Here is a 24,942-nt window from a genome sequence, read left to right as displayed (position 1 = left end):
GGTAAACATTAACATTCAAAGTTATTGTCTGTTCTACCTGCATTTTTATCAATCTTTAATTTAATATTGTTTTTTATCAGTATGCTGCTGCTGGAGTATGTGAATTTGCCCCTGGGATTAATAAAGTATCTATCTATCTATCTATCTATCTATCTATCTATCTATCTATCTATCTATCTATCTATCTATCTATCTATCTATCTATCTATCTATGTGTAGGTGTTGTCATGTTTGCCCTTCAATGGACTGGCACCATGTTCTGTTTTGCTTCCCTCCTTGTTCCAGAAGCCACCAAGACATACTTTTTATTTGTTCCATGACAATGAATTGTGTTAAGTGGTTCAGAGAATGCTATGATATGCTTAATATGAAAATGGCTCCTCCGCTGGTGGGCTGCAAATGGAGATCCTTAGTGAGGACTCTTGAGTTATTATACAGCCATAAATATATTCTGCTTTTTACTAGCTCACATTATTAGGTGACAAACAGAAAAGTACAAAAACTATCAATGAAGTTGCACTTTGAAAACTCCTATTGAGAAATTCCATGAGTACTAGATCAAATCTGTATATACGACATGAACATGAGTGATAACTGGAAAGCCCCATGCAATATCAGGAAGTAGCCATGAGGGCACCGCTATCTTGCTGAATCATAACACCGACAAAGGATGAGCACTCATTTTAATTATAGAAGCCACTGAGTCAGACTGCCATTGGAAGTGGGAAGTGGGAGTCAGTTGCGGAAGGTGTGATTTCAATTGAAGTTAAAAAATTTTAAAGTTCACCTCTGGGGCTGGTAGAAAATGATCAACAAGTTTAAATAACAGTTCCAAGAAAGCTTTGTAGGGCTTTTAGATTCACCCATTTATTCACCAGCCTGTGATGTATCCGCACAGTGTAACTGAAGGCAGCATGCATGGACTTTATAATCTGTCATTTTGTGCACCTGCACCCAGGAAGAAGAAACAACATACCTGTGTGATCTCCACATCAAAGTCCCTACAGCACAGAAGGCTGGCCATACAGTATGTCCTATGAAGAGCAGGCATCCCATCAGACTGGCACCTTCATTAGTCTCAGCCCAATACCAGCACATACACAATTAAATTCTTATAGTCATTTAACTAGTTCAAGGTCACAGAGGGTCTGGAATCTATCTGGACACTATTGGGGGCAAGACAGGAAACAACCACTGAACAGTGTCATCTCCAGGCAGAGGAGTAGCTTCAGTGACAGACTTTTGTCACTGTCTTGCTCCACTGACAGACTGAGGAGATCGTTCCTCCCCCACACTATGTGACTCTTCAATTCCACCCGGGGTGTAAATGCTAACATTAATTTTATTTTTATTTTTTTTCATTTTTTTCATTTTTATTACTATTTAATTTAATATTGTTTCTTTGTATCAGGTTACTGCTGCTGGATTATGTGAAATTCCCCTTGGGATTAATAAAGTATCTATCTATCTATCTATCTATCTATCTATCTATCTATCTATCTATCTATCTATCTATCTATCTATCTATCTATCTATCTATCTATCTATCTATCTATCTATCTATCTATCTAACCCTGAACAGGGTGCCAGTTCAAAACAGGGCAGACATGAGCATCCCCACACTGGGGACAGTTTAGAGTTGCCAGTACAGCCGATACAAACATCTTTGACAAAGATATATAAACTCTTTGCACATGTTGGTTTTTTTTTTTCCAAAAGTCACTGCAACACTGGGGAAATTCCTAAAAACTGGAAAATTGAAAATTATGTCCAGTCATAAAACAAGTTTGATCAGGCTATTCCTAATAATTATAAGCCAATAAACTTAACATGCATCACAGGTAAACTAATGAAACTAATTATTTAGGAGAAGGTCAAACAACATGAGTCAACGACATGAGTTTTTGGGAATGTTCGACATGAGTTCACACGAGGAAGGTTGTTTTTTACTAATATGCTGGAATTCCTTTATGATACAAAATAAATAAAAAAAAAAACCCAGAATATGATATTACTTATCTCAATTTTTGGTAGCCGTTTTCTAAAGCACCACACGAGAGGTTAGTGATCAAACTAAAAGAAATTAGAATTCAGGAAGAGGGTTGTGGGTGGGTACAAAACTGCCTCAGTTACTGGAATCAAAGGGTTATGGTGAAGAGAACCTTTTCAGAATTAGGTGATGATAAAAGTAGTGTCCTTTGGGGTCAGTACTGGAGCCACTACTTTCTATATACATAAATAATCTCAACAAGAATATAATCAATAAGATCGTTAAGTTTGCAGATAATGTAGAATCAGCTAACGTGTTACAGAGAGACTTGGACAGCATATAGCCTTGGGCAGATTTCTGGCAGATGAAATGTAATGTCAGTAAATGTAAATTATTACATATAGGAAGTAAACATGTTAGATTTTGATACACAATGGGAGGTCTGAAACTTGAAAGTACACCTTAAGATAAGGTCCTAGTAGTTATAGTGGACTCATCACTGTCTACATCCATGTAGTGTACAGAAGCAATCAAGCAATCTAATAAGAGGTTAAGTTATATATCACAATGTGAGGGGCACAAGTCAAGGGAGGTTATGCTTAAATTGTATAACACACTAGTGAGACCTCATGTGTAGTACTCCATATTACTAAAAAGAACTAGCAATGCTAGAGAAAGTCCAGAGGAGAGTGACTAGACTGATTCCAGGATTGAGAAGAATAAGCAATGAGGAGAGCCTTTTCATTTTAAGCAAATGGAGATTAAGATGTGACATGATTGAAGTGTTTCAGTTATGAAATGAATTAGCACAGTAGATTCAAGTTATTATTTTAAAAATCAGCTCTTCAGCAAGAACATGGGGATTTGGTTGGATAAGTGTTACACAAATGTAAGAAAGTTTTTCATTATGCAAAGACCAAAAGACAGATTGAATAAAATACCAAGCAGTGTTGTAGAGTGTAGAAATTTAAGGACTTTAAAATCTCGACTTGCTTTTATTTTAGACATTTAGATGAATAGCATGGATGAGCTTGTTGAGGTAAATGGCCTGTTCTCTTCACAGTTATCCTAGGTTTCTAACGTGCAGAGACCTTTTGGTGGACCATGACTCAAAAGGGGACATGGGACAATTATTAGGCCATGATTTGTTAAATTATAGCATTCTAGCAACTAGTGAGAAGTGAATAAAGGTAAGCTTTGAATTCAAATAAGTGAATTTCGCAGTTGTAAAACATGAAATTGAGTAAAGTTTTTTTGAATTTTAAATGATTTGTTTGGATGGAAACAAGAAATATTGCTCCCTAAAGCCTTGTTCACATTACATTATGTTACCTGTGTTTTTTTCTGCATCTGCCTAATGCATATAGTCCACACCAAACTGGTAAAGTCAGTTCTATTTATGCCTCTCATTTACAATGCCTTGGAAGACTGCAGGAAACCTTTAAAAAACAGGCCATGCTGAAAATGTTCCATACAAAAACACCAATAAAGGCATCAGTGCACACATTACAGTGCTTTCTCGACAGGAAAACTCCTCGACCCGTTACTTAGCAACCACCACATCCTAGCTGAGGATATGCACACTTATGATCATTTTACAATATTTTTCAATTTATTGAAACAATGGATAACAGGCAGATGCATGAAGAAGTAAGGCATGAAAATACTTACAGACAGGAAAAAATACCTTACTTCTTATGTGAATGACACAAATTTCACTGGTGAGTAAATGTACTCCATCCATCCATCCCGCTATATCCTAACTACAGGGTCACAGGGGTCTGCTGGAGCCAATCCCAGCCAACACAGGGTGCAAGACAGGAAACAAACCCCAGGCAGTGTGCCAGCCCACCGCAGGCCACACACACACACACACACAGCATACACTAGGGACAATTTAGAATCGCCAATGAACCTAACCTGCATGTCTTTGGACTGTGGGAGGAAACATACGCAGACATGGGGAAAACATGCAAACTCCACGCAAGGAGGACCCGGGAAGCAAACTCAGGTCTCCTAACTGTGATGAACTGTTATCCCTGGTAAATGTATTGTAATGTATTTCCCTCATTTTTTTTAAACTGTAACACAGAGTTACAGTATGTCGCAAATTCAGTTTCTCGCAAATTGGTTTCCTCATTAATACTAGCAACCAATAAATGCTCAATTGTATTTTTGTATTTTCTTGATTTTACAGGAATTATAGAAAAAGTTGTTAATTGTAGAATCGGTTGAAGAGTGGTAGAGCAGGTTTTAAAGAGTTGTATGTACAATTAAGGACAACTTCAACCTCAAATTTAAGGGAAAAAAGAAATCAAAGAGAATCTTGCAGTGGATAAATAAGGAGCTAAAAAAGAAGTTGCAAAGGAAAAAAACAGGAAAATAACTCCAATGGTAAACACAGTGGTTATGACAGCATGAGAGGAACTGTTTAAAAGATTTTAGGAAGGATAAAAGACAGTTGGATGAAAAATCAATGCACTTGTCGGGAAACTAAAACCCTAGCATGACTGGACTAGAGTCACTAAACCAGGCCAGGGTGGCAACAACCACTGCTGCATTTTCCCAGCAAAACACTTTGACTATAAGAGTGGTTAGTCTGATGAGCAAAAGGAAGCAGTGAAAATGGACGGCTCTATACGGGGAAGAGACATGAGACGTAAGGCAAAGGGATCAGGTCTGTATTATTATAACACACCAGATGGACAACCCATGTATCAAATAAAAACATATGGTCTATGTTGAATTCTTAGATGTCAACACATCTTATATGAGCAACACAGCTAGTTTTAGTAGTACAAGAACAGTCAAGGAGGAGATGAAGTTTATCAGGAATGGTAATATCTGTGAAATAGCAAAAACTCTCAATTCACTGTTTTCTAAAGTTTTCATGTGAGAAAAAAAGGTCAATAACCTCTTTGCACTTACAGAGACTGCCAATTTGGTGACTAGAGACTTTCAAATTGTATAGGGACTTATATAAAAAGACTGAAATTCAACAAATCACTAGGATGTGATAAAATTCATATGCATATGTATATACCTGTGGTGGGCTGGCACCCTGTCCGGGGTTTGTTTCCTGCCTTGCACCCTGTTTTGGCTGGGATTGGCTCCGGCAGACCCCCGTGACCCTGTAGTTAGGATATAGCCAGCTGGATAGTGGATGGATGGATACATATAAACCCTTGAGGCATATTTTTCAGACATCACCGCACCCTGAGGAAATTCCTATGGACTGAAAGCTAGCAAATATTGTGCAATTATATGTAAAAAAGGGTGATCGGGCTGATCTAAGTAACTACACAGCAGTACACATAATTTGTATTATAGGTCAATTAATAGAAGCAATTATTAAGGAAAAGATAGACTAGGACAAGAATGTTAGTGAATAGTCAGCATGAGTTCAGACAAGGAATGTCATGTGGAAACAACAAAAGCATATGATAGCAGAGGTGCATATGATATAATTTATCTTCAGAAGACTTTTGACAATAAGCTACATGAGAGATTAGAAGTCAAACTAAAAGGAGTGGGAATTTAGGGCCTTGTGAGTAAATGGGTAGAAAATTGGCTCAACCACAATAGGCAAGGGGTTATTGTGAGCGGAACTTTTTCCTAATTACGTAATGTTAAAAGTGATGCACCTCAGGGTCAGTGCTGGAGCTACATCTGTGTTAAATACACATGTACATTGGACAGGAATATAAGGATTAAGCTGGTTTAGTAGGAGGAAGGCAGATAAGGCAGAAGCAGCTAAGCCATTACAGAGTGACTTGGATAGCAGTCAGACTTAGATTTGTGGCAGTCGAAATGTAATGTAAATAGATGTAAAGTATGACATGTAGGAAGTAAAAATGTTACATCTAAATGCAATAATTTGTATGATCCAGAACCTCGATGAACAACGTAAAAGTGTTTTATATATACACTGCTGTGACTGTGACCTGTGAGGACATACACAGATGAGAATCGGCAGGGGAATAAGCAGCATAAAAGGAGTTGTGCTAAACAGGGTGACAGGGTTGACTTGGAGAGACTGTAAAGACATGAAGAACACTAAGATGACAGTTCTGAGAAAGTTCAAGTACTTAGTCTCCTAATGACAACAGCCGGAAGAAGCTTAGAAAGAGAGGGTGTCTCCTATGGCCTACAGTATGAGTAAGTCTGCTACCTGTGCCTGTGTGTCAGTCCTTTTTCTACTATGTTATTAGAATACTAAGATCCTGTAGTAACAAAAAATGAAATATTATTTCCATAAGGGACAGTTAACAGCCTACTGTATGTGCACAGCTTAACAAGGCATGGTGGTCTATAATTTGCATGCTTTATTAGTGGCCCTGTTAATCTTGTTAATCAATAAAGAGTTATAAATGCATTCAGAGTGGATTCAGAAAGTATTCAGACCCCTTCACTTTCTACATTTTGCTCTGTTGCAGACTTGTGATAAAATCATTTAAATTCATTTGTTTTCCACATCAAGGAACACTGAATACCCCAAAATGTCAAATAGACAACAGAATTTTAGAAATATTTGGAATTTTAGTTAAAAATAAAAAAATAAAATATCATATTGATACAAGTATTCAGACCTTTGCTATGACATTTGAAATTTGGCCCAAGTGAACCCCATTCTGTTTATTATCATTGAGATGTTTCTACACCTTGTTTGGAGTCCACCTGTGGACAATTCAAATAATTGAACATGACTAGGAAGGGCACACCTGTCTATAGAAGGTCTCACATGTGACTCAGAGCCACAAACAAGTCATGAGGTCAAAGGACATGCCAGCAGAACTTAGAGACAGGATTGTGTCAAGGCACAGATCTGGAAAAGGCTACAAAAAACATTTTTGTAGCATTAATGGTTCAGAAGAGCACTAGTTCATCCATAATTCTTAAATGGAATAAGTTTGGATCAACAACAACCCCTTCTAATGCTGGTCACTTAGGTCAAACTGAGCAATCATGGCAGAAGGGCCATGGTAAGAAAGGTGACCAAGAATCCAGTGTTCACTCTAGCTGAGCTCTAGTCAACCTAAGTGAAGATGGTAGAAACTTCCCGAAGGACAACCATCACTCCAACACTCCACTGATTTCAGCTTAATGACATAGTGGCCAGACAAAAGCCTCAAAAAAAGACACATGGAAGTGTGAGAAACAAAACACTCTGAAATCAAGTTAAGCATCATGTCTGAAGGAAACAAGGGTCCACTCATCACCTATGCCTTACTGTCCCAATGGTGAAGCATGGTGGTGGCATCATCAGGGACTTGGAGATTAGGTGTGGTCAAGGCTGAATGGCGTAAAGTACAGAGATATGATTAATGAACACTGGCTCCAGAGCACTCTAGATCTCAGACTGGGCCAAAACTTCACCTTCCAAAAGGATGGTGATCCTAAGAAAAAACACAGCAGTTGTTTTAGACACTATTCTGTGAATGTTCTTGAGTAGCCCAGACACAGCCCAGGCCTGAACCCAACCAAACATCTCTAGGAAGACCTGAAAAATAGCTGTCCGCTGATGATCTCCATCTAACCTAACAGAACTTCAGGATCTGCAAAGAAGAATGGCAGAAAATCCCCAAATCCAGGTGTGGAATCCCTGTTGTGTCATACCTAAGAAGCCTCCGGCCTGTAATTGATGCCAAAGGTGTTTCAACCAAGCAGGGAGTAAAGGCTCTGTATACTTGTGTCAAAGTCATATTTCACTTTTAATGAATTTGCAAAACTTTCTAAATTCACTTGTTCTCTTTGTAATTTGCTGTTATTGATCATTGCTTGATGTGGAGAAACAATACATTTTAAATGATTTTAGCACATGGCTGAAACATAAAAATATGAAAAAAGGGAATGGGTCTGAGTACTTTCTGAATCCACTGTACATTTTTTACTCATCTTGTTCTTTACATTTATATAAGAGGGCGGCACGGTGGTGCAATGGGTAGCACTGCTGCCTCGCAGCAAGGAGAGCTGGGTTCGACTCCCGGGTCCTCCCTACGTGGAGCTTGCATGATCTCCCTGTATTTGCGTGGGTTTCCTCCCACAGTCCAAAGCTATTGTTTTCCATCCAAACAAATAATTTAAAACACCAAAAAACTTTACTTAATGTAATGTTTTACAACTGCGAAATTCACTTATTTGAATTCAAAGCTTACCTTTTTTTACTTCTCACTAGTTGCCAGGATGTTCTAATTTAACAAATCCTGGCCTAATAATTGTCACATGTCCCCTTTTGAGTCATGGTCCACCAAAAGGTCTCTGGTGTGTGGATGTGTATGTGTGTGATCTATGGTGGGCTGGGATTGGCTCCAGCAGACCCCCGTGACCCTGTAGTTAGGATATAGCGGGTTGGATAATGGATGGATGGATTTATATAAGAAACTATAATGATCAGTTACCCATTAGCGTATCTTCCCAACTGTATGTCAGTGATCTAAAATGGAGCTGATGTGGTTTATTATACTCAACATCAGCACCAGTGGAAATGGCCACTCTGATTGGTTCCACAATAATTTGGGCAATAAAAAACTGAATTGAATTTTGTCTGTTTGATGTTAATGATCACAATTCTCTAAAATTATAAACACTTGTTTATGTTATTAATCTATTACTTGATTACGATAATACTTGGATTAGTCTTACATGCTTAATATTTGATGCATGATACTGTTCAGTGTAAATACTGGTTCATAGATAGATAGATAGATAGATAGATAGATAGATAGATAGATAGATAGATAGATAGATAGATAGATAGATAGATAGATGGATAATGTGAGTAAATGTGCATTTTGCTAAGTACCAAAATTTCACTTATAACTGTTCTTGTTTTTCTGTTTTACCTGAAAAAATATATACATTTTTTTTTTTGTTTTTGTTTTTTTTTTAACCGCAAAAATCTTTCATTCCTAACCTGCTTCTTGATTGGGTAATGTTTTGTTTTAGACCTGGGTTTGCTTCCTGGGTCCTCCCTGTGTGGAATTTGTATGTTCTCCCAGTGTGTGTGGGTTTTTTCCAGGTGCTCTGGTTTCCTCCCACAGTCCAAAGACTTGCAGGTTAGGTGCATTGACGGTCCTAAATTGTTCCGTGTGTGTGCTTGGTGTGTGGGTGTGTGTTTGTGCCCTGCAGTCGTCTGGCGCCCTACACAGGATTTGTTCCTGCCTTGCGCCCTGTGTTGGCTGGGATTGGCTCCAGCAGACCCCCGTGACCGTGTTAAGATACAGTGGGTTGGATAATGCATGTATAGATGGATGTTTTGGTTATTGAACCAGGCGATTATTGATCGCATTTGATTTAATCCATTGCGAGTACAAGGATTGGTTCATGTACGCTAGAAGAGCCGGTCGCACAGATGAATTTCATGCCTCTACCAATACAAATGCATTTAAAATATAAAATAATCATAATTCATACCCGTTGCTAACATCAGTTAGGTCAGTGGTTCTCAAACTGTGGGTGGGCCCCCCAGGGGGTGCAAAGTAACAAAAAGGGGTGCGTGAAGATGTGAAAAAAGAAAACAAGAATCGAAAATATGAAAAATACATCTATTGAAACCAAAACTAATTAACTTAAACTATATTCGTATACTAGAAAAATAAATATAGAGTTAGATAAATATTGATAAAAGTAGGTATAATAAAATATGCATCTATGATATATCATTAATTAAAAAAGAAGAAGCTGGTATTATTGTGCTCCTTTCAAAAAAACGTTAGGGGGGGCACGATTAAAACTGTTATGAAAACTCAGGTCGCAAATACGTAAATACGTATTTCTGAGAAATTAATTCATGCTTTTATTTCTAGTAGGATTGACTACTGCAATGTGGTGTTCACTGGCTATTCAAACTGTTCTTTATACAGCCTCCAGTTAATCCAAAATGCTGCTCCAAGAATTATTACAAGAAAAAGAAAATACAAACACATAATTCCAGTTCTTAAATCCTTACACCAGCTCCCGGTTAAGTTTAGGGCAGATTTCAAAATCCTCCTTTTAACATAAAAAACATTAAATGGCCAAGGTCCGGCTTACTTGTCTGAACTTATCATGGCTTACAAACCTGAGCGCACATTAAGATCTCAAGATGCCGGTCTGCTTATGATTCCAAGGATTAATAAAATAACAGTGGGAGGTTGAGCTTTTAGTTACAGGGCCCCTAAACTGTGGAATGGTCTGCCTGCTACTGTAAGAGATGCCCCATTGGTCTCAGCTTTTAAACCCAGCTGAAGACTCACTACTTCAGTTTAGCATATCCTGACTAGAGCTGCTGATTAACTGTACATACTGCATCTCTGTTGTTAGTCATTAGCACTAAAACATAAGTAACATGATAGTTATATTTGAATACTAACCTTCACCTATTCTGTTTCTCTTCTCAGTACTCAAATGTGGCATTTGGTGCCATGGCCCACCCACCAAGTTTTTGTGACTACCTATGGTAAAGTCATCCCTGATGGAGGATCGCAGGAATCATGGGAAAGAGGGGTCCTTTCATCGGATTGGCTGGCCCTGCACTGTTTCAGCTGTGGAATGGCCAAATGGGGGAGGCAGCTTGAAGGATGAGGTCTCCAGGACTCTAAATAAATCCAAATCATATTATATGATATCATCCACTGTGAAATTCTGCTATGTTCTTCTAAAATTTTTATTTTTATACAGTATTGAGGATTTGTTCTGTTCTGTGTATTGTATTGTATTGACCCCCTTCTTTTTGACATCCACTGCACGCTCAACCTACAGTACCTGGAAAAGGGCCTGTCTTTGAACTGCCTTTCCCGAGGTTTCTTCCATTTTTTCTCTACAAGGTTTTTTTTTTTGAGAGTTTTTCCTTGTCTTCTTAAAGAGTCAAGGCTGGGGGGCTGTCCAGAGGCAGGGCCTGTTAAAGCCCATTGTGGCACTTTTTGTGTGATTTTGGGCTATACAAAACTAAATTGTATTGTATTGTATTATTGTAAAGGTTGAGAAACGCTGAGTTAGGTATTAAAAACTGGACCGTCAGGGCGGAGAAAACAAAAAGCATCTGACAGATCGGATAGTGCAAAAAAAGCACAAGAAATGAGACTTGAACTGCTGTAGTTACCTCCATCACATTCCCACGACGTGAGAGGAAAAGTCGCGCACACGCGGGTAGAACCCGCAGATTCCGCACATTCAAGAACTGGGTGCGGAGCTCGAAGACAGGAAGAGGGATCTGTCAAACAGAACAGCATAGCAAGCCACCCAAACCATCTCCTTCATTCCCACCAGCAATTACGCTTAAATATGCATCCTCCAAGGAGAGCCATAAATAACAACCTTCAACTGCCGTCTGCAGGAGTGCAGCAGCGCGGCGGTTTGTTTTGGAATGGCGCACTCGAGATTTCCGTCAAGTGAACAGCCGCTCGAGTCGAAAGGGAACATTCGTGATGTGATCTTTTGATTTTACGTCGGAGGTTTGCATTTTTATAAGGAAATCGTCGTCTTGTTGGCCACTTAGGACATTTAGTGAATGGCGCAATACAAAATAAAGCATGTACAACTGATGCTGGTTAATTAAGTGGAAAAAAAACTATTAACAGGATAAGCAGGCTGCGGACGTGCCCAGAAGTGAAGCATCCTTCATAGCCCAGAGCAGACAGTAAATTAAATCATGGCATAATAAAAATAATAATGCGCCGCAGTAGCTACAGTTTTGTTAACGCTTTAACGGACGGTGTTAGTAAGGCGGGAGTGTTTCATTGAAACTTTGGGCTGCTGGTCAGTTTCAGAATGATTGAGATCGAGAGCACAAGAGGCCGAGACGATAAAGAGTAGAATGGCAGCTGATACCCCAAGTCAGCTCTCATGGAAGGAGGTTACGCTGAAAGACACGCCGGGGTGCTTATAACGGTTAGTTTCACTTGGTAGCCGTGCAGATGATACAGGAGGAGCGGAAGACAGCAGCTGGCATAACGGAGTCTGGGTCTGATCCTCTCAAAAAAGCGGATGAAAACAAAACGAGATATGCAGCCTTGAATCATTTATTACTTAAAACGTTAATTAAATGTTTCCATCCTTCCATACACTATTTCTCAGTTTTTCTCTTTACAGATCACGGAGACGTTTTCGTTTATTAGTGTGAGTAACCATCACAAAGCTGCCTTGCCTCAGCCTGCTGAAGGTAGTAATGGAGGAGAGAAGGAAGACAAAACTGGCTACACATCCTATCTCTCACACACTCAGGGCCTATCTATCTATCTATCTATCTATCTATCTATCTATCTATCTATCTATCTATCTATCTATCTATCTATCTATCTGTCTATTATATAGTGAATTTCCTGTCTATCTGTCTATTATTTAGTGGTTTTCCTGTCCATCTGTCTATTAGATAGTGCCTTTCCTATCTATCTATCTATTGTATAGTGCCTTTCTTGTCCATCTGTCTATCTATGATAAGTCTGCCCATTCATTCAGTTAGCAGCACTGGCTCACAAGAAGCTAGCAATGGCCACAGTGTCTCGTTCATTCATTTAGACAGGATCAGTTCAGATTTTCCAAATCAACCAAGCTCCAGACCCCAGAGTCAAATCCCAGCCCAGTGACTTATCTGTCTAAGACAGTATGTTTTCCCCATGCCTTTCTGTGTCTTTCTCTTGGTACTGTCATTCCCAAATCTCAAACATGTGCAGGTTGGGTATGCTGACAATTGGAAATTGGCATGGGAAGACTGGCTGTGCCCTGTGATGAACTTCCATATCTACCTTAGACCCATTCTGTAATGAGCTAGGGTCAGAAAATAAATAGATATGCATTATTTAATAATTAACTTAATGATAACAATACTGAATTTACCATAAATGATTAGAATACCTCTAAAATAAAATTGTTGTAGGTCATTTGTGCTTTTGAGAAGTAATAATATTAAGGTTTGTGCATTATATATCATGGTTATAATTGACACAATGTTGAATTTAAATGGGACAGTTGTGTCACACCTCCCAAAGTCCTGGGTTCAAATCCTACACCCATTCTGCTTGTCAGTGTGGAGTTTGCACATTACTCCAATATCTGCTTGAGCTCCATGACCAAGAATTAATGTAAGCAAATCAACAATGTTATGCCTAAATTCAGTAGGCACATATAAAGCACATAGATTGTAAAAATAATATTAAATATAGTCATTCGTGTGAGCACAGCTTTTTTATTTTATATTTCGGCTGTTTTAAATTTTACATACTGTAAATGGATTCAGTAGATGGAACGGACGGAAGTACAGAAACTATCCTCTAGATACTCATATAGAAAACATCTTTGAGAAAGGATGGATCGCATTTCATAAATGTAATGCATTATTGATTTTACCATTTTTAATCTTGTCCCCTAGCAGACTGGCATTCTAGTACAAGCAAATCCCCTTCTTGCTGCTATTACTTCCAGCTCACAAATGTGCAGCAGCAACTGTTCTAAATACACTGCATAGTAAGACCAAACTCCATCATCTTGTCAGAGGAACATTGCAGTCTATACAGATTCAATCACGCTGTGCATTTTGATTTCTGAAATGTGTCAGGAACATTGCATAAGTAAAATGGCATATCCAAAATTGTCACTAGCCTTCGCCATGTGTCTCAATGGAAAAATATTAGCAGAATTAATGTTCCTTTCTTTTACATTAACAGAAAAACAATATTGACTATTTGTTAACACTTTCATGTGTCTCATAGCTCCAGCTGATTCAGAATTTTCTCTCAGTCTCTCACATGTGTAAACTCATCATTCCTGTAAGTATATGGTGTTTTACAAGTACACTTTCTTTGCTTTCAGTTCCTCAAGTCATGGTCCTTAGGTTAACTGGCAACTCTGAATTGGTCAGTAATGAGTGAGTATGAAAAGCGTGCCCAGCGATGGACTTATGTCAAGTTCAGGATTTGCTATCATCTTGTATCATCAGTTTCAAAACTGATGGTATATTTTTCCATAAAATGTGTTAAGCAGCTTCTGTAATGTTATGTGACAACTGAAAGAAACTTCTTAAGGGATTACATTTGGAGGATCAGTTGTAGCATAAGGGCCCACCTTATAGAGTTGGGGTGCACTGACATATCCACATTCCTGCCAAGATCTCAACATGTTTCTAGAGCCATTCAAAAAAAAATGAATGCAGAGAAGAATTCCAGCAAGCCTCAATGACACTCATAGAATGCACACACCACCCAAAAGACAGACACTACAAAGCCAGATATGACAATGATGATGCTGATGTAAAGTGCAGGTAAAACTCAAAGAACCCTACAGTCTCTTATCTCCATATCAATAGCTTCATGTTTGTATGTTCCCCAGTGACAGACATAGTACTTGTTGGGCACCAGATAAAGCCACCTAGCTGGCAACTACGTCCCCCTTGCTATAGACGAAGTGCTCACCTTTGAATGTTAGGCTGACCACAGGGTCGCTCTGCCGGTCACCCTTCTCCACATTCGGGAGCTTGCTGGCTCGCACAAGGAAGCACCTCAGCATGCTGGAATCCCAGAGCGGCTGCTGAGCAGCAGGAAAGAAAAGCTTCCCAGAGCGGTACACAGAGGATATCCCCCCCCGGCGGGCCGGCACTCCTCCGCCTGGCAGAGCTGCGAGAAAAGTGGAATTCCAGAGCAGCCGTGGCTGTCTGTAGGCTGCATGTCAGAGCAGAGCTCCTCCTCCTTTTAACTCTTGACTTTCCAGAATGTTTAAAAACTTTAATGATCTAAAACATGGAGGGCTGAGAACTGTAAACTGATATACCTACACAACAAAATGAAAATCACACAGAGCAAATTCTGTATTTCTACAAAATTGCTGCACTTCACTCAGCAGTAGGACCTACTGGCTATGCAGCAGTTAGAATATTGGATACACGAGCCATAAACCACAAGCAAAAATGGACTGCTTTCATTATTTATTAGTGTGTAGTGCTGCAGAGAGTGGGAGATGAGGGACAGGGAGGAGATTCCTTCTGGACACATTGGGCTCTTTATTTTTACTGAGTTGGTGTCATTGGTGAAATGGACCTTATATGTAAATGATGCCCTCCCTTTACAGAGAGACAATGAGATAGATAGATAGATAGATAGATAGATAGATAGATAGATAGATAGATAGATAGATAGATAGATAGATAGATAGATAGATAGATAGATAGATGTAAAAGAAACAATATAATGATAAATATACTGTATGGATGAAAAAGCACTAGATAATAATAGATAAATAAAAACATAAAAAGATACTATATACTATGCATGCACACCAAAGAATCATCTTCCAGTTTCATCTAACATAAATAGTATCTCCCTGGGACGAGAGGAGGCATTATCACTAACAGTGTTGTCTACTTTTTTCTGCAGAGCATGAAGAAACTGCCACTTAAAGGAACTGAAACAAAGGAAGCCCAACCAACAGAAAAGAGGAACGCTCCTGTAATGTGGTGTCTCAAATCTGATGTTTACCTTGCTTCTGTGTTGACTTATGCCAGAAATGCTCATTAGTAGTTCAAGATAGGACAACTATATATCTTAAGAGGCGCATAGGTTTTGTTTCATTTCTTGCTTTTTAATTCCAGTAAAATGGAGTTTTGCCTGGCTGGTACCCGAAGCATTTAGCATTGTCGTGCATGTTCATTTGCCCCGCTGAAGTCCGAGGTTCAATCTCCATAAGGGGAAGCAAAACACCTGAGCCCCAATTAGGGTGAAACACGTGTCGCGTACTCTTTGTATTATTTGGTAGGTACTGTATTGTGTCTATATATATTTTTTGTATATATATATATATATATATATATATATATATATATATATATATATATATATATATATATATATATATATATATATATACACAAAAGGAACACTTTGAAAACATATCAGATCTCAATGGGGAAAAAAGTCATGCTGGATAACTCTACTGATATAAACTGGGTGATGTGTTAGGAACGAAAGGATGCTACATTATTTGATGGAAATGAAAATTATCAACCTACATTGAGCTGAATTCAAAGACACCCAGAAAATCAAAGTGAAGAAATGATGTGGCAGGCTAGTCCATTTTGCTGACATTTCATTGCAGCAACTCAGAATAATACTCAGTAGCTTGTATGGCCCCCACGTGCTTGTATGCATGCCTGACAACGTTGGGGCATACTCCTGATGAGATGACGAATGATCTCCTGGGGGATCTCCTTCCAGATCTGGCCCAGGGCATCACTGAGCTCCTGGACAGTCTGAAGTTCAACCTGGCGGTGTCAGATGGACCGAAACATAATGTCCCAGAGGTGTTCTATTGGATTTAAGTCAGGCAAACTTGGAGGCCATTCAATGGTATCAATTTCTTCATCCTGCAGGAACTGCCTGCATACTCTCGCCACATTTGCCCAGGCATCGTCGTGCACCAGGAGAAACCCAGGACCCACTGCACCAGCATAGGGTCTGACAATGGGTTCAAAGATTTCATCCCAATACCTAATGGCAGTCAAGGTGCTGTTGTCTAGCCTGTAGAGGTCTGTGTGTCCCTCCATGGATATGCTTCCCCAGACCATCACTGACCCCCCACCAAACTGCTCATGCTGAAGAATGTTACGGGCAGCATAACGTTCTCCGCGGCTTCTCCAGACTCTTTCATGTCTGTCAAATGTGCTCAGGGTGAACCTGCTCTCATCTGTGAAAAGCACAGGGCACCATTGGTGGACCTGCCAATTTTGGTATTCTATGGGAAATGCCAATCAAGCTCCATGGTGCCAGGCAATGAGTACAGGGCCCACTAGAGGACATCGGGCCCTCAATGCCACCCTCATGAAGCCTATTTCTAATTGTTTGGTCAGAGACCTTCACACCAGTGGCCTGCTGGAAGTCATTTTGTAGGGCTCTGGCAGTGCTCATCCTTTTCCTCCTTGCCCAAAGGAGCAGATACCGGTCCTGCTGATGGGTTAAGGACCTTCTACGGCCCTGTCCAGCTCTCCTAGAGTAACTGCCGATCTCCTGGAATCTCCTCCATGCATTTGAGACTGTGCTGGGAGACACAGAAAACCTTCTAGCAATGGTAAGTATTGATGTGCCATCCTGAAGAACTTGGACTACCTATGCAACCTCTGTAGGGTCCAGGTATTGCCTCATGCTACCAGTAGTGACATTGACCGTAGCCAAATGCAAAACTAGTGAAAAACAGTCAGAAAAGATGAAGAGGGAAAAATGTCAGTGGCCTCCACCTGTTAAACCATTCCTGTTTTGGGTGTCATCTAGTGCATCTGTTGTTAATTTCATTAACACCACAGCAGCTGAAACTGATTAACAACCCCCTCTGCTACTTAACTGACCAGATTAATATCCCATAAGTTTCATTGACTTTATGCTATACTCTGATTAAAAAGTGTTCCTTTAATTCTTTTGAGCAGTATATATATATATATATATATAAAACATATATATATATATGAGGTTATAATAGATAGATAGATAGATAGATAGATAGATAGATAGATAGATAGATAGATAGATAGATAGATAGATAGATAGATAGATAGATAGATAGATAGATAGATAGATAGATACTTTATTAATCCCAGGGGCAAATTCACATACTCCAGCAGCAGCATACTGATAAAAAACAATATTAAATTAAAGATTGATAAAAATGCAGGTAGAACAGACAATAACTTTGAATGTTAATGTTTACCCCCCTGGGTGGAATTGAAGAGTCGCATAGTGTGGGGGAGGAATGATCTCTTCAGTCTGTCAGTGGAGCAGGATAGCGACAGCAGTCTGTGGCTGAAGCTGCTCCTCTGTCTGGAGATGATCCTGTTCAGTGAATGCAGTGGAATCTCCATTAAGTTGACAGGAGCCTGCTTAGCGCCCGTCGCTCTGCCACGGATGTCAAAGTGTCCAGTTCTGTGCCTACAATAGAGCCTGCCTTCCTCACCTGATTGTCCAGGCGTGAGGCATCCTTCTTCTTTATGCTGCCTCCCCAACGCACTTTCATTAACACCACAGCAGCTGAAACTGATTAACAACCCCCTCTGCTACTTAACTGACCAGATTAATATCCCATAAGTTTCATTGACTTTATGCTATACTCTGATTAAAAAGTGTTCCTTTAATTCTTTTGAGCAGTATATATATATATATATATATATAAAACATATATATATATATGAGGTTATAATAGATAGATAGATATATAGATAGATAGATAGATAGATAGATAGATAGATAGATAGATAGATAGATAGATAGATAGATAGATAGAATTTATGTACATTCCTTTTCAAAACCAGCCAGCCTTGAATTTTGCCCTCACATTTTTTTCTCTGAAGCTCCTCTCCCCAGACCCCCTTGTCCTTGCATTTTATGGACTCCTTCAGATTGCCCAAACTCCCTCCCTATTGCTGATGACAACATTTATGTTTTTTAATCACCCAAATAGAACAACTTTGCCACTGTCAGTTTTATCTGCTTGGGGGAGCTGCTTGAAATTTGGGTCCTCAGCACTCTAAGCCGCTCCTGAATGAAGCAGGGACAGTTGACCCGGAGCACCACCTGCTGGTTAGTTTTTGTTCCTGCATGCCCTCCTGTTTGTGAAGAGGACTGTTTTGCTCTCAATCCTTGCACCAATTATACTTTTTTAAAAAAAGTCCCCACACAAACTAAAATAAACTGAGTCTCAAAAGTCCAGCACTGGTGGACACATATATCTGTGCAAACACCTGATATGAAAGTGGTAAAAGCAACCAGCTGCTTTTCTTTTCTACAGCATGGATAATCCTATCTGGTAGCTAATTTCTGAAATCAGATTCTTCAAAGCAAACCACTGACCCATGCATCAAAGATGTGATGTATACCATGATCTATGTTATGTTGTTACCAAAGCTTTCACTGCAGGATCAGGTTACAGATTCAGTTCAGTGCTTAGACGGTGTCTGGCACAGGCCTGTATGAGCACTCTTATGCTTACAGAAGCCTGGGTTTCCATGCCTAATGTTTTGTCATATAAACTGAAGTTTTCACTCATACTGAAAACTTCAAAAATGTTCTACTGCTCCCTTAAAGAGCCCTTTGCCAGCTGATAAAAACCCTCATGCCTGTCATTAAACATTGCTGAGTCTGCTCCTATACATGGACATTAGTTGTATTGTCACTGTTCAATAAAGAGCTTTTCGCTTGATGTGTTTCATGTTCTAGAAGAAATCTCTACTCACATATGTGAGATTTGTACATAATTCTGGAGGTTCTCTGAGTGACTTTAAAATATCTACATCTAAAGAATCCTTAATAACCAGTAAACAGCCCCGTCTTAAATACAATAACTCTGTGTACAACCATAAAGAGCATCTTAATGGCTAATAATTACGAAATAGCAAACTTTAAAAATGTATTTTTTACCTAAAATGAATGCTTTACAAGCAATTCATGCAATGTCCAAGATTGTGGATATATCTGCTTTAAAGGCTTATAGTACTACTTATTAAAAGATTTGATTTTTTCTAGCAAAGTTCTTTTTACCTCAGTTCCATCTAAAATTTTGAAATTAACAAACTTTTTTTTTTTGATTTTTTTGTTGAATTTCTCTCATTTATAGACAAACGTTTTATCTTTTAGTGCTTTATTACTCTTGCCTGTGTGGTCCGGCAATCTTCCAATACACCAAACAAGTGCAGTTTGAGTGCAAACAGATTTACGTCTGCATGTAAAGAACTTATACTGACTAATAAACAGTTCTGGGTTTACTTATAACAGTTATGTTTTGGCTCCTAAAGAGGAAATTTTTTTTGCACTTGAAGAGAAAGAAGGTGAGTATGGAGTTTTCATCCAAAAAGATTAACAATTAATTAACAGTTTAATTAACAGAAAGAATTCACCTTGATTTTTTTTGTCTGCTCATAAAGAGACCCTTACTGACTAAATAACAGCCCACATCTTACTTATAGCATCAATGTCTCTACTCCTTAAGAGATTTTCCAAAGCAAATAAATAAACAGTATTGAGTCTGCTCCTAAACTGGTCTCATCGACCAGCCAACAGTCCCCTTCTCCATTATACTCCTGTATCTGCTCCTAAAGAGCCCTTTTCTCACTAACACTTGTCTTTACAGGTTTGATTCAGAAGGGTGCATTGCTAATCAGTTAAGAGTTTCTCACTACCTTCTAAGTAACTTTGCATACACACCTAAAGAGCCACCACAGAGTCACTAATCATTACTAAATGATTTGGTTTTAGCTCCATTGTGACTAGTAAAGTGCTGATGTAAGTGATGTAACCTTCCCTTTTCACTTTTAGGTTTCTTTGTTACACTTCAATGACTCCTGGATAGTTATGAGGAGCTTTGCATCTGTTCCTAAAAAATCTTACAATGACTAGTTGAGTGTCCCACTCTCTTAACAGTTCGATAAGCATCCAACTGCAGAGCTGCACTGCAAGTATACACCAACAATTTCATGGCGGAAGTCATGTCACCTCACATCTATACCACACATGACACTAACCCCTAACCTTTACAAACCCTAATCTTGGCCATTAATATTACACGATAACCACCCTAACCACTAACCTTAACTTCCCTGGTGAAACCGCGTCCACTGAGCACATTGCAGTTCCAGAAAAAATTTGGGTGGTGGGTGTATTTTTTTTGGTATGTGACATCAACATCATTGTTTACTATCAACATCACCATAGTGACAGACATTCCAGTTAGAACAGCTGGCATCAAATTCCCATCTTTTTGAAGGTGGATATGGAAATGTGCAAGATGAAATGGAAGCAATTTCGAGACAGATGCATCCGTGTAAAGCTGAAAACAAGAAAAATGGGGATTCATTTGTTGCAAGACAACGCAGTATGACGCCAAGCCGCATTGCAGCTCCAACAGGAATAATGTGTGTGCTTTGATGTTTGATCAAAGGTTCGATGCAGTGAAGCAAATCATCAAACTTAAATACTGATATACAAAAGTATTCATGGTGCTTTTCTTCCTCCATTTTTCAAATAGGTAATACAAGTGTCACATATTTCCCATCGTAATAGCACGATACATTTAAAGTTCTCACATACCATCTTCTGTGTCCCTGTTGCCGTCCTTTTTTGCACCTTCACAACAGCATCCCTCATTCCTCCAAATTTACATAAAATATACGCACAAGTACAGTGCTTGCAGTAGTGTCCGCAAGTGTATGCATCACTGAGCGTCAAGTATATCCTTAGTCCTTAGTGGAATAAGTGTAATTACCAGTGGGAAATGACTTTGAACAGTGGTTTGTAGGGGTTGAAGGGGATTTTAGGTTAGGGAGAGGTTTCCAATGGTAATACATGCACAATTTGAATGAGCAGCATGCCGATACTGCAGGTAAATGGTGGGAGATGGTTCTACCATGGGCAACTCAGCAGTTGAAATGGTTTTTGACCCCAAAAGGTGGCAACTCATGACCCAGTAATTGAAAACCACTCTTATATACTATATAAGCAGGAGAATAAATTCAAACTTAATTTGAGGGCCAATGCTTTTTATAAATATTGGTTTTGTGGTTTAGCGTTCAAAATCTCAAAAAAAAATTTTGATTCTTCAAATAGGCCTTAAAGTCTACACTACCAAAAAACACTAGCCAACAAAAATCACTTAAGGGACAGGGGAACTGCTAAACTCCCCGGCCCCAGTAAACAAGTCTATAAATGGTTAATGTATAAAATCATGCTATTAAAAATTCAAATCCAACAACTCAAAAAGTGTCAAAAATAACACAAAAATACAAGAACAATGAATACATTTCAAAATATAATATTATTTTCTGTCCTTCGGTGGGTTGGCACCCTGCCCAGGATTGGTTCCTGCCTTGTGCCCTGTGTTGGCTGGGATTGGCTCCAGCAGACCCCCGTGACCCTGTAATTCGGATTCAGCGGGTTAGAAAATGGATGGATGGATGGATGAATATTATTTTCTTTATCTGCTTAATCCTGAACAGGGTCATGGGGACTGGAGTCTATCTCAGCAAGCACAGGACACCAGAACAGAACACTAATCCATTACAAGGTCAGATATAAAGTGGCAATTTTGCATCACCAGCTCACTTAACGTCCATGTCTTTTGGAATGTGGGATGAAAACCAAAGCACCTAAAGCAAACCCATTTAGACACAGGGAGAACATGCAAACTCTGTGCATGAAGGACTCAATATGCAAACCCTGGTCTCCTTATTGGAAGGCAGCAGTGCTACAGCTGCACTGCCATGCAGCCCAATTTCAAAAATATTTACTCTAAATAAACCAAAAAATGAAAATCCCATAACAACAAGAAGCAAGTCTGTGGAAATGAACAGGGAAAGCCAAGACGTAAGCAAAAGACAAGAACCAAAATGAGTAATATGAAATAATCAAAGGAGCAAAAAAAAAACCAAAACACTCACAGTAATGGGAAACTACAAGTTACACAAGTGGAACGAAACAACAACAGCAAAAAAAGTTCACTGAGACCAACAAGTAGCTTAAATAGGCCACCTTAGGTCGCACCTGAAGGGCCTGCTAAATTGATTTTGGGGAAGGGACTGAGGTAGATTAGGAAAGAAAATATTTAAAAAATCAGCAGAGAACAAACAAGAGAACTGGATGAAAATGACAAAATTTACAATAAAGAAATGTATAGTAAAACCAAACTGTTATAAATACAGTATGGGCAGCACAGTGGCACAATGGTAGTGCTGCTGCTTCACAGTAAGGAGACCAGTGTGAATATATCCTGGGTCCTCCCTGCGTGGAGTTTTCATGTTCTCTGCATGTCTGCATGGGTTTCCTCTGGGTGCTCCAATTTTCTCCCACAGTCCAAAGACGTGTTGGTAAGATGGATCGGCCAAACTAAATTGCCACTAGTGTGTAGCTGTGGTTTGTGTGTGTTCCCCCTGTGATGGGCTGGCACCCTGTCCAGGGTTTGTTCCTGCCTTGCGCTGTATGCGAGCTGGGAAAGATTCCAGCACCATCCATGCCCCTGTTTAAGACTATATGTTTAATATATAAGATGAGGTCTTTTTTTGGTCAGTAAGTGTCTCTTTAGGAGCAGAGATGAAGCTGTTACGATTAAAATGGGGACTGTTTATTGGTCAATAAGAGCTTGTTAGCAGCAAAGCTTAAATTATATCTTTGAGGGCTGAATATTTTTTCCAAAAAACCTTTGAAAAACACACAATGCACTGGTTTCACACTTAAATCAAGACTGCTGTTGGCACCTGTTTGGCATCCCTGGCAGCAGTGGATGTGCAGGGGCAGCTCGATGGCCAGCAGCAATGCATGGCAGGCCAGCTACCTCTTTGTCTTCGCACAGCAAGTGGGCGACGGTGGCAATCGCAGTGTGATGCAATATGGTTTGTACCTCTTGTCATCATAAGTGGTGGTCCTCCTAGGCGAATGCTACTGTAGGCGTATCAGCTACACAAATGTGTTTATCACCACAATCAGCTGGGGACCGAAAGGCTGATACTAGTACCTCACTTTCGTTTTCGACTTCCATCTCCAGATTACTTGCATCAACTCAGAGTCTGATAAGTCAGAGTCCGATTCAGCAATAATACGTAAAATGTCCATGGAGTATTTTCATTTGCACATTTGCTTTAGTCTCGCCAGATGTCAATACCATTTCAGAGGCTATTTGCTATTCACTACTCATGCACACCCAGGGAATCAAGGTCAATTCAACAAAGCTATGCGACTTTCCTTCAACCAAAGAGAGTCGAACTAGAACATAAAGGCGAGTTTTGTTGCAGTTTACAGCCCATTATTGTCTTAAACCCCTGAATTTCGACAAAAATCAACATCAGCCTTGAAAGAGTTAAGAGCAGACCAACAAATTGTTTCATACACCTCTGATTGACTATCTGGTGGTCTCTTTCTGAACAGAGATATGGTGGCTTAAAAGCTACCAAGAGGCTCATTTCAACTGACAAGGCACTCTTAAGATGTGAACCTTGGAGTTCGAGCTTTAATAGAGAGAGAGAGAGAGAGAGAGAGAGAGAGAGAGAGAGAGAGAGAGAGAGAGAGAGAGAGGTTTTTTTTTTAATGTTACAGTTCTGTACTTGTTATTATAATCGACTACGCGGTAACCTTACAATATATAAAATGGAACTGTCCCTGAATCTAGTGGTGCAGGAGTCAGTGGTCCTGTACTGGTACTGTTTGGAAGTAGGAAGAACAATGACTACAATGCAGGGTGGCTGAGCACCTTAATAATTCTGCTTGCCTTTCAAAAAAAATTTGTATTGTATGTGTGCTGGACAGAAGTTAGTTGGGTTTCGGGAATATTGTGTGCCACACTGAGTTTGCTTCTCAACAGCTCTTATTGACCAATCAATAGCCATTATTTACTGTATGCTCCTACAGAACCCTTACTGATTACAAAAAGCCCCCTTCATATTAATATGTTAATTTGTGTCTCTTCCAAGTGATAGATGATTGATCGAGTCCCCTCTGTAGTGTCACTGTGCTAACTTTTCAAGAGTTTTTTTTTCACTTTCTACTGGAGTTTGCTTTACTGGATTATAAAGAGCCTCTTTCTCACATATAAATAGATTTCTGCATGTGTCTTATAAATAGCCCTGCACCTGCTTCTAAAGAGACTCTTGACGTGCTGAAATTAGCCTTCTGCCTGTTCCTAAATGCCTAAATGGTGAGCTGGGCATACTGTAGCCATATGCTAAGGAGTATTTTGGCAATTTCTATGAGCTCCTAGGTTCAGTTTCCCTGCCCACATGCTGCCTATGTGGACTATGCATGTTCTCCTGGTTTCTTTGAGGGTCTTCCTTCTGGTTGTTCCATTTTCCTTAAAAACTGCATTGGCATGCACATTACATGAATTGGAAAGTGTAGGTGGGTGGATGAATGTCTTCTACGGCTTTGTTCCTTTCTTCGTCTAACATTATCTAGTAGTCTTAGTCCTCTATGAACCTGAAATGGACTAATCTGGTTTTGGTGATGAACAGATGGGTAAATATTTTATAA

At 39.4% G+C, this 24,942-nt stretch overlaps 1 protein-coding gene across 5 annotated transcripts in view; it reads right to left on the bottom strand.

Moving 5' to 3' along the window:
* The window catches only part of dysf (dysferlin, limb girdle muscular dystrophy 2B (autosomal recessive)), a 362,566-nt gene that overhangs the window by 324,077 nt on the left and 13,547 nt on the right, over positions 1-24,942 (bottom strand). For 3 of the 5 annotated variants that reach the window (XM_039751920.1, XM_039751921.1, XM_039751922.1), the window contains exon 1: positions 14,374-14,564. The exons of the other annotated variants lie outside the window; for them this stretch is intronic. In XM_039751920.1, the coding sequence (XP_039607854.1) occupies positions 14,374-14,467 (94 nt within the window). In that variant the 5' untranslated portion in view covers positions 14,468-14,564. Of the gene's footprint in view, positions 1-14,373; positions 14,565-24,942 lie in introns of those variants that run through there. 5 annotated transcript variants of the gene reach the window in all.

Source organism: Polypterus senegalus, chromosome 4 (assembly GCF_016835505.1).
Source record: "Polypterus senegalus isolate Bchr_013 chromosome 4, ASM1683550v1, whole genome shotgun sequence".
Taxonomy (NCBI): Eukaryota; Metazoa; Chordata; class Cladistia; order Polypteriformes; family Polypteridae; genus Polypterus; species Polypterus senegalus.
This window is presented reverse-complemented; position numbering and strand designations above follow the sequence as displayed.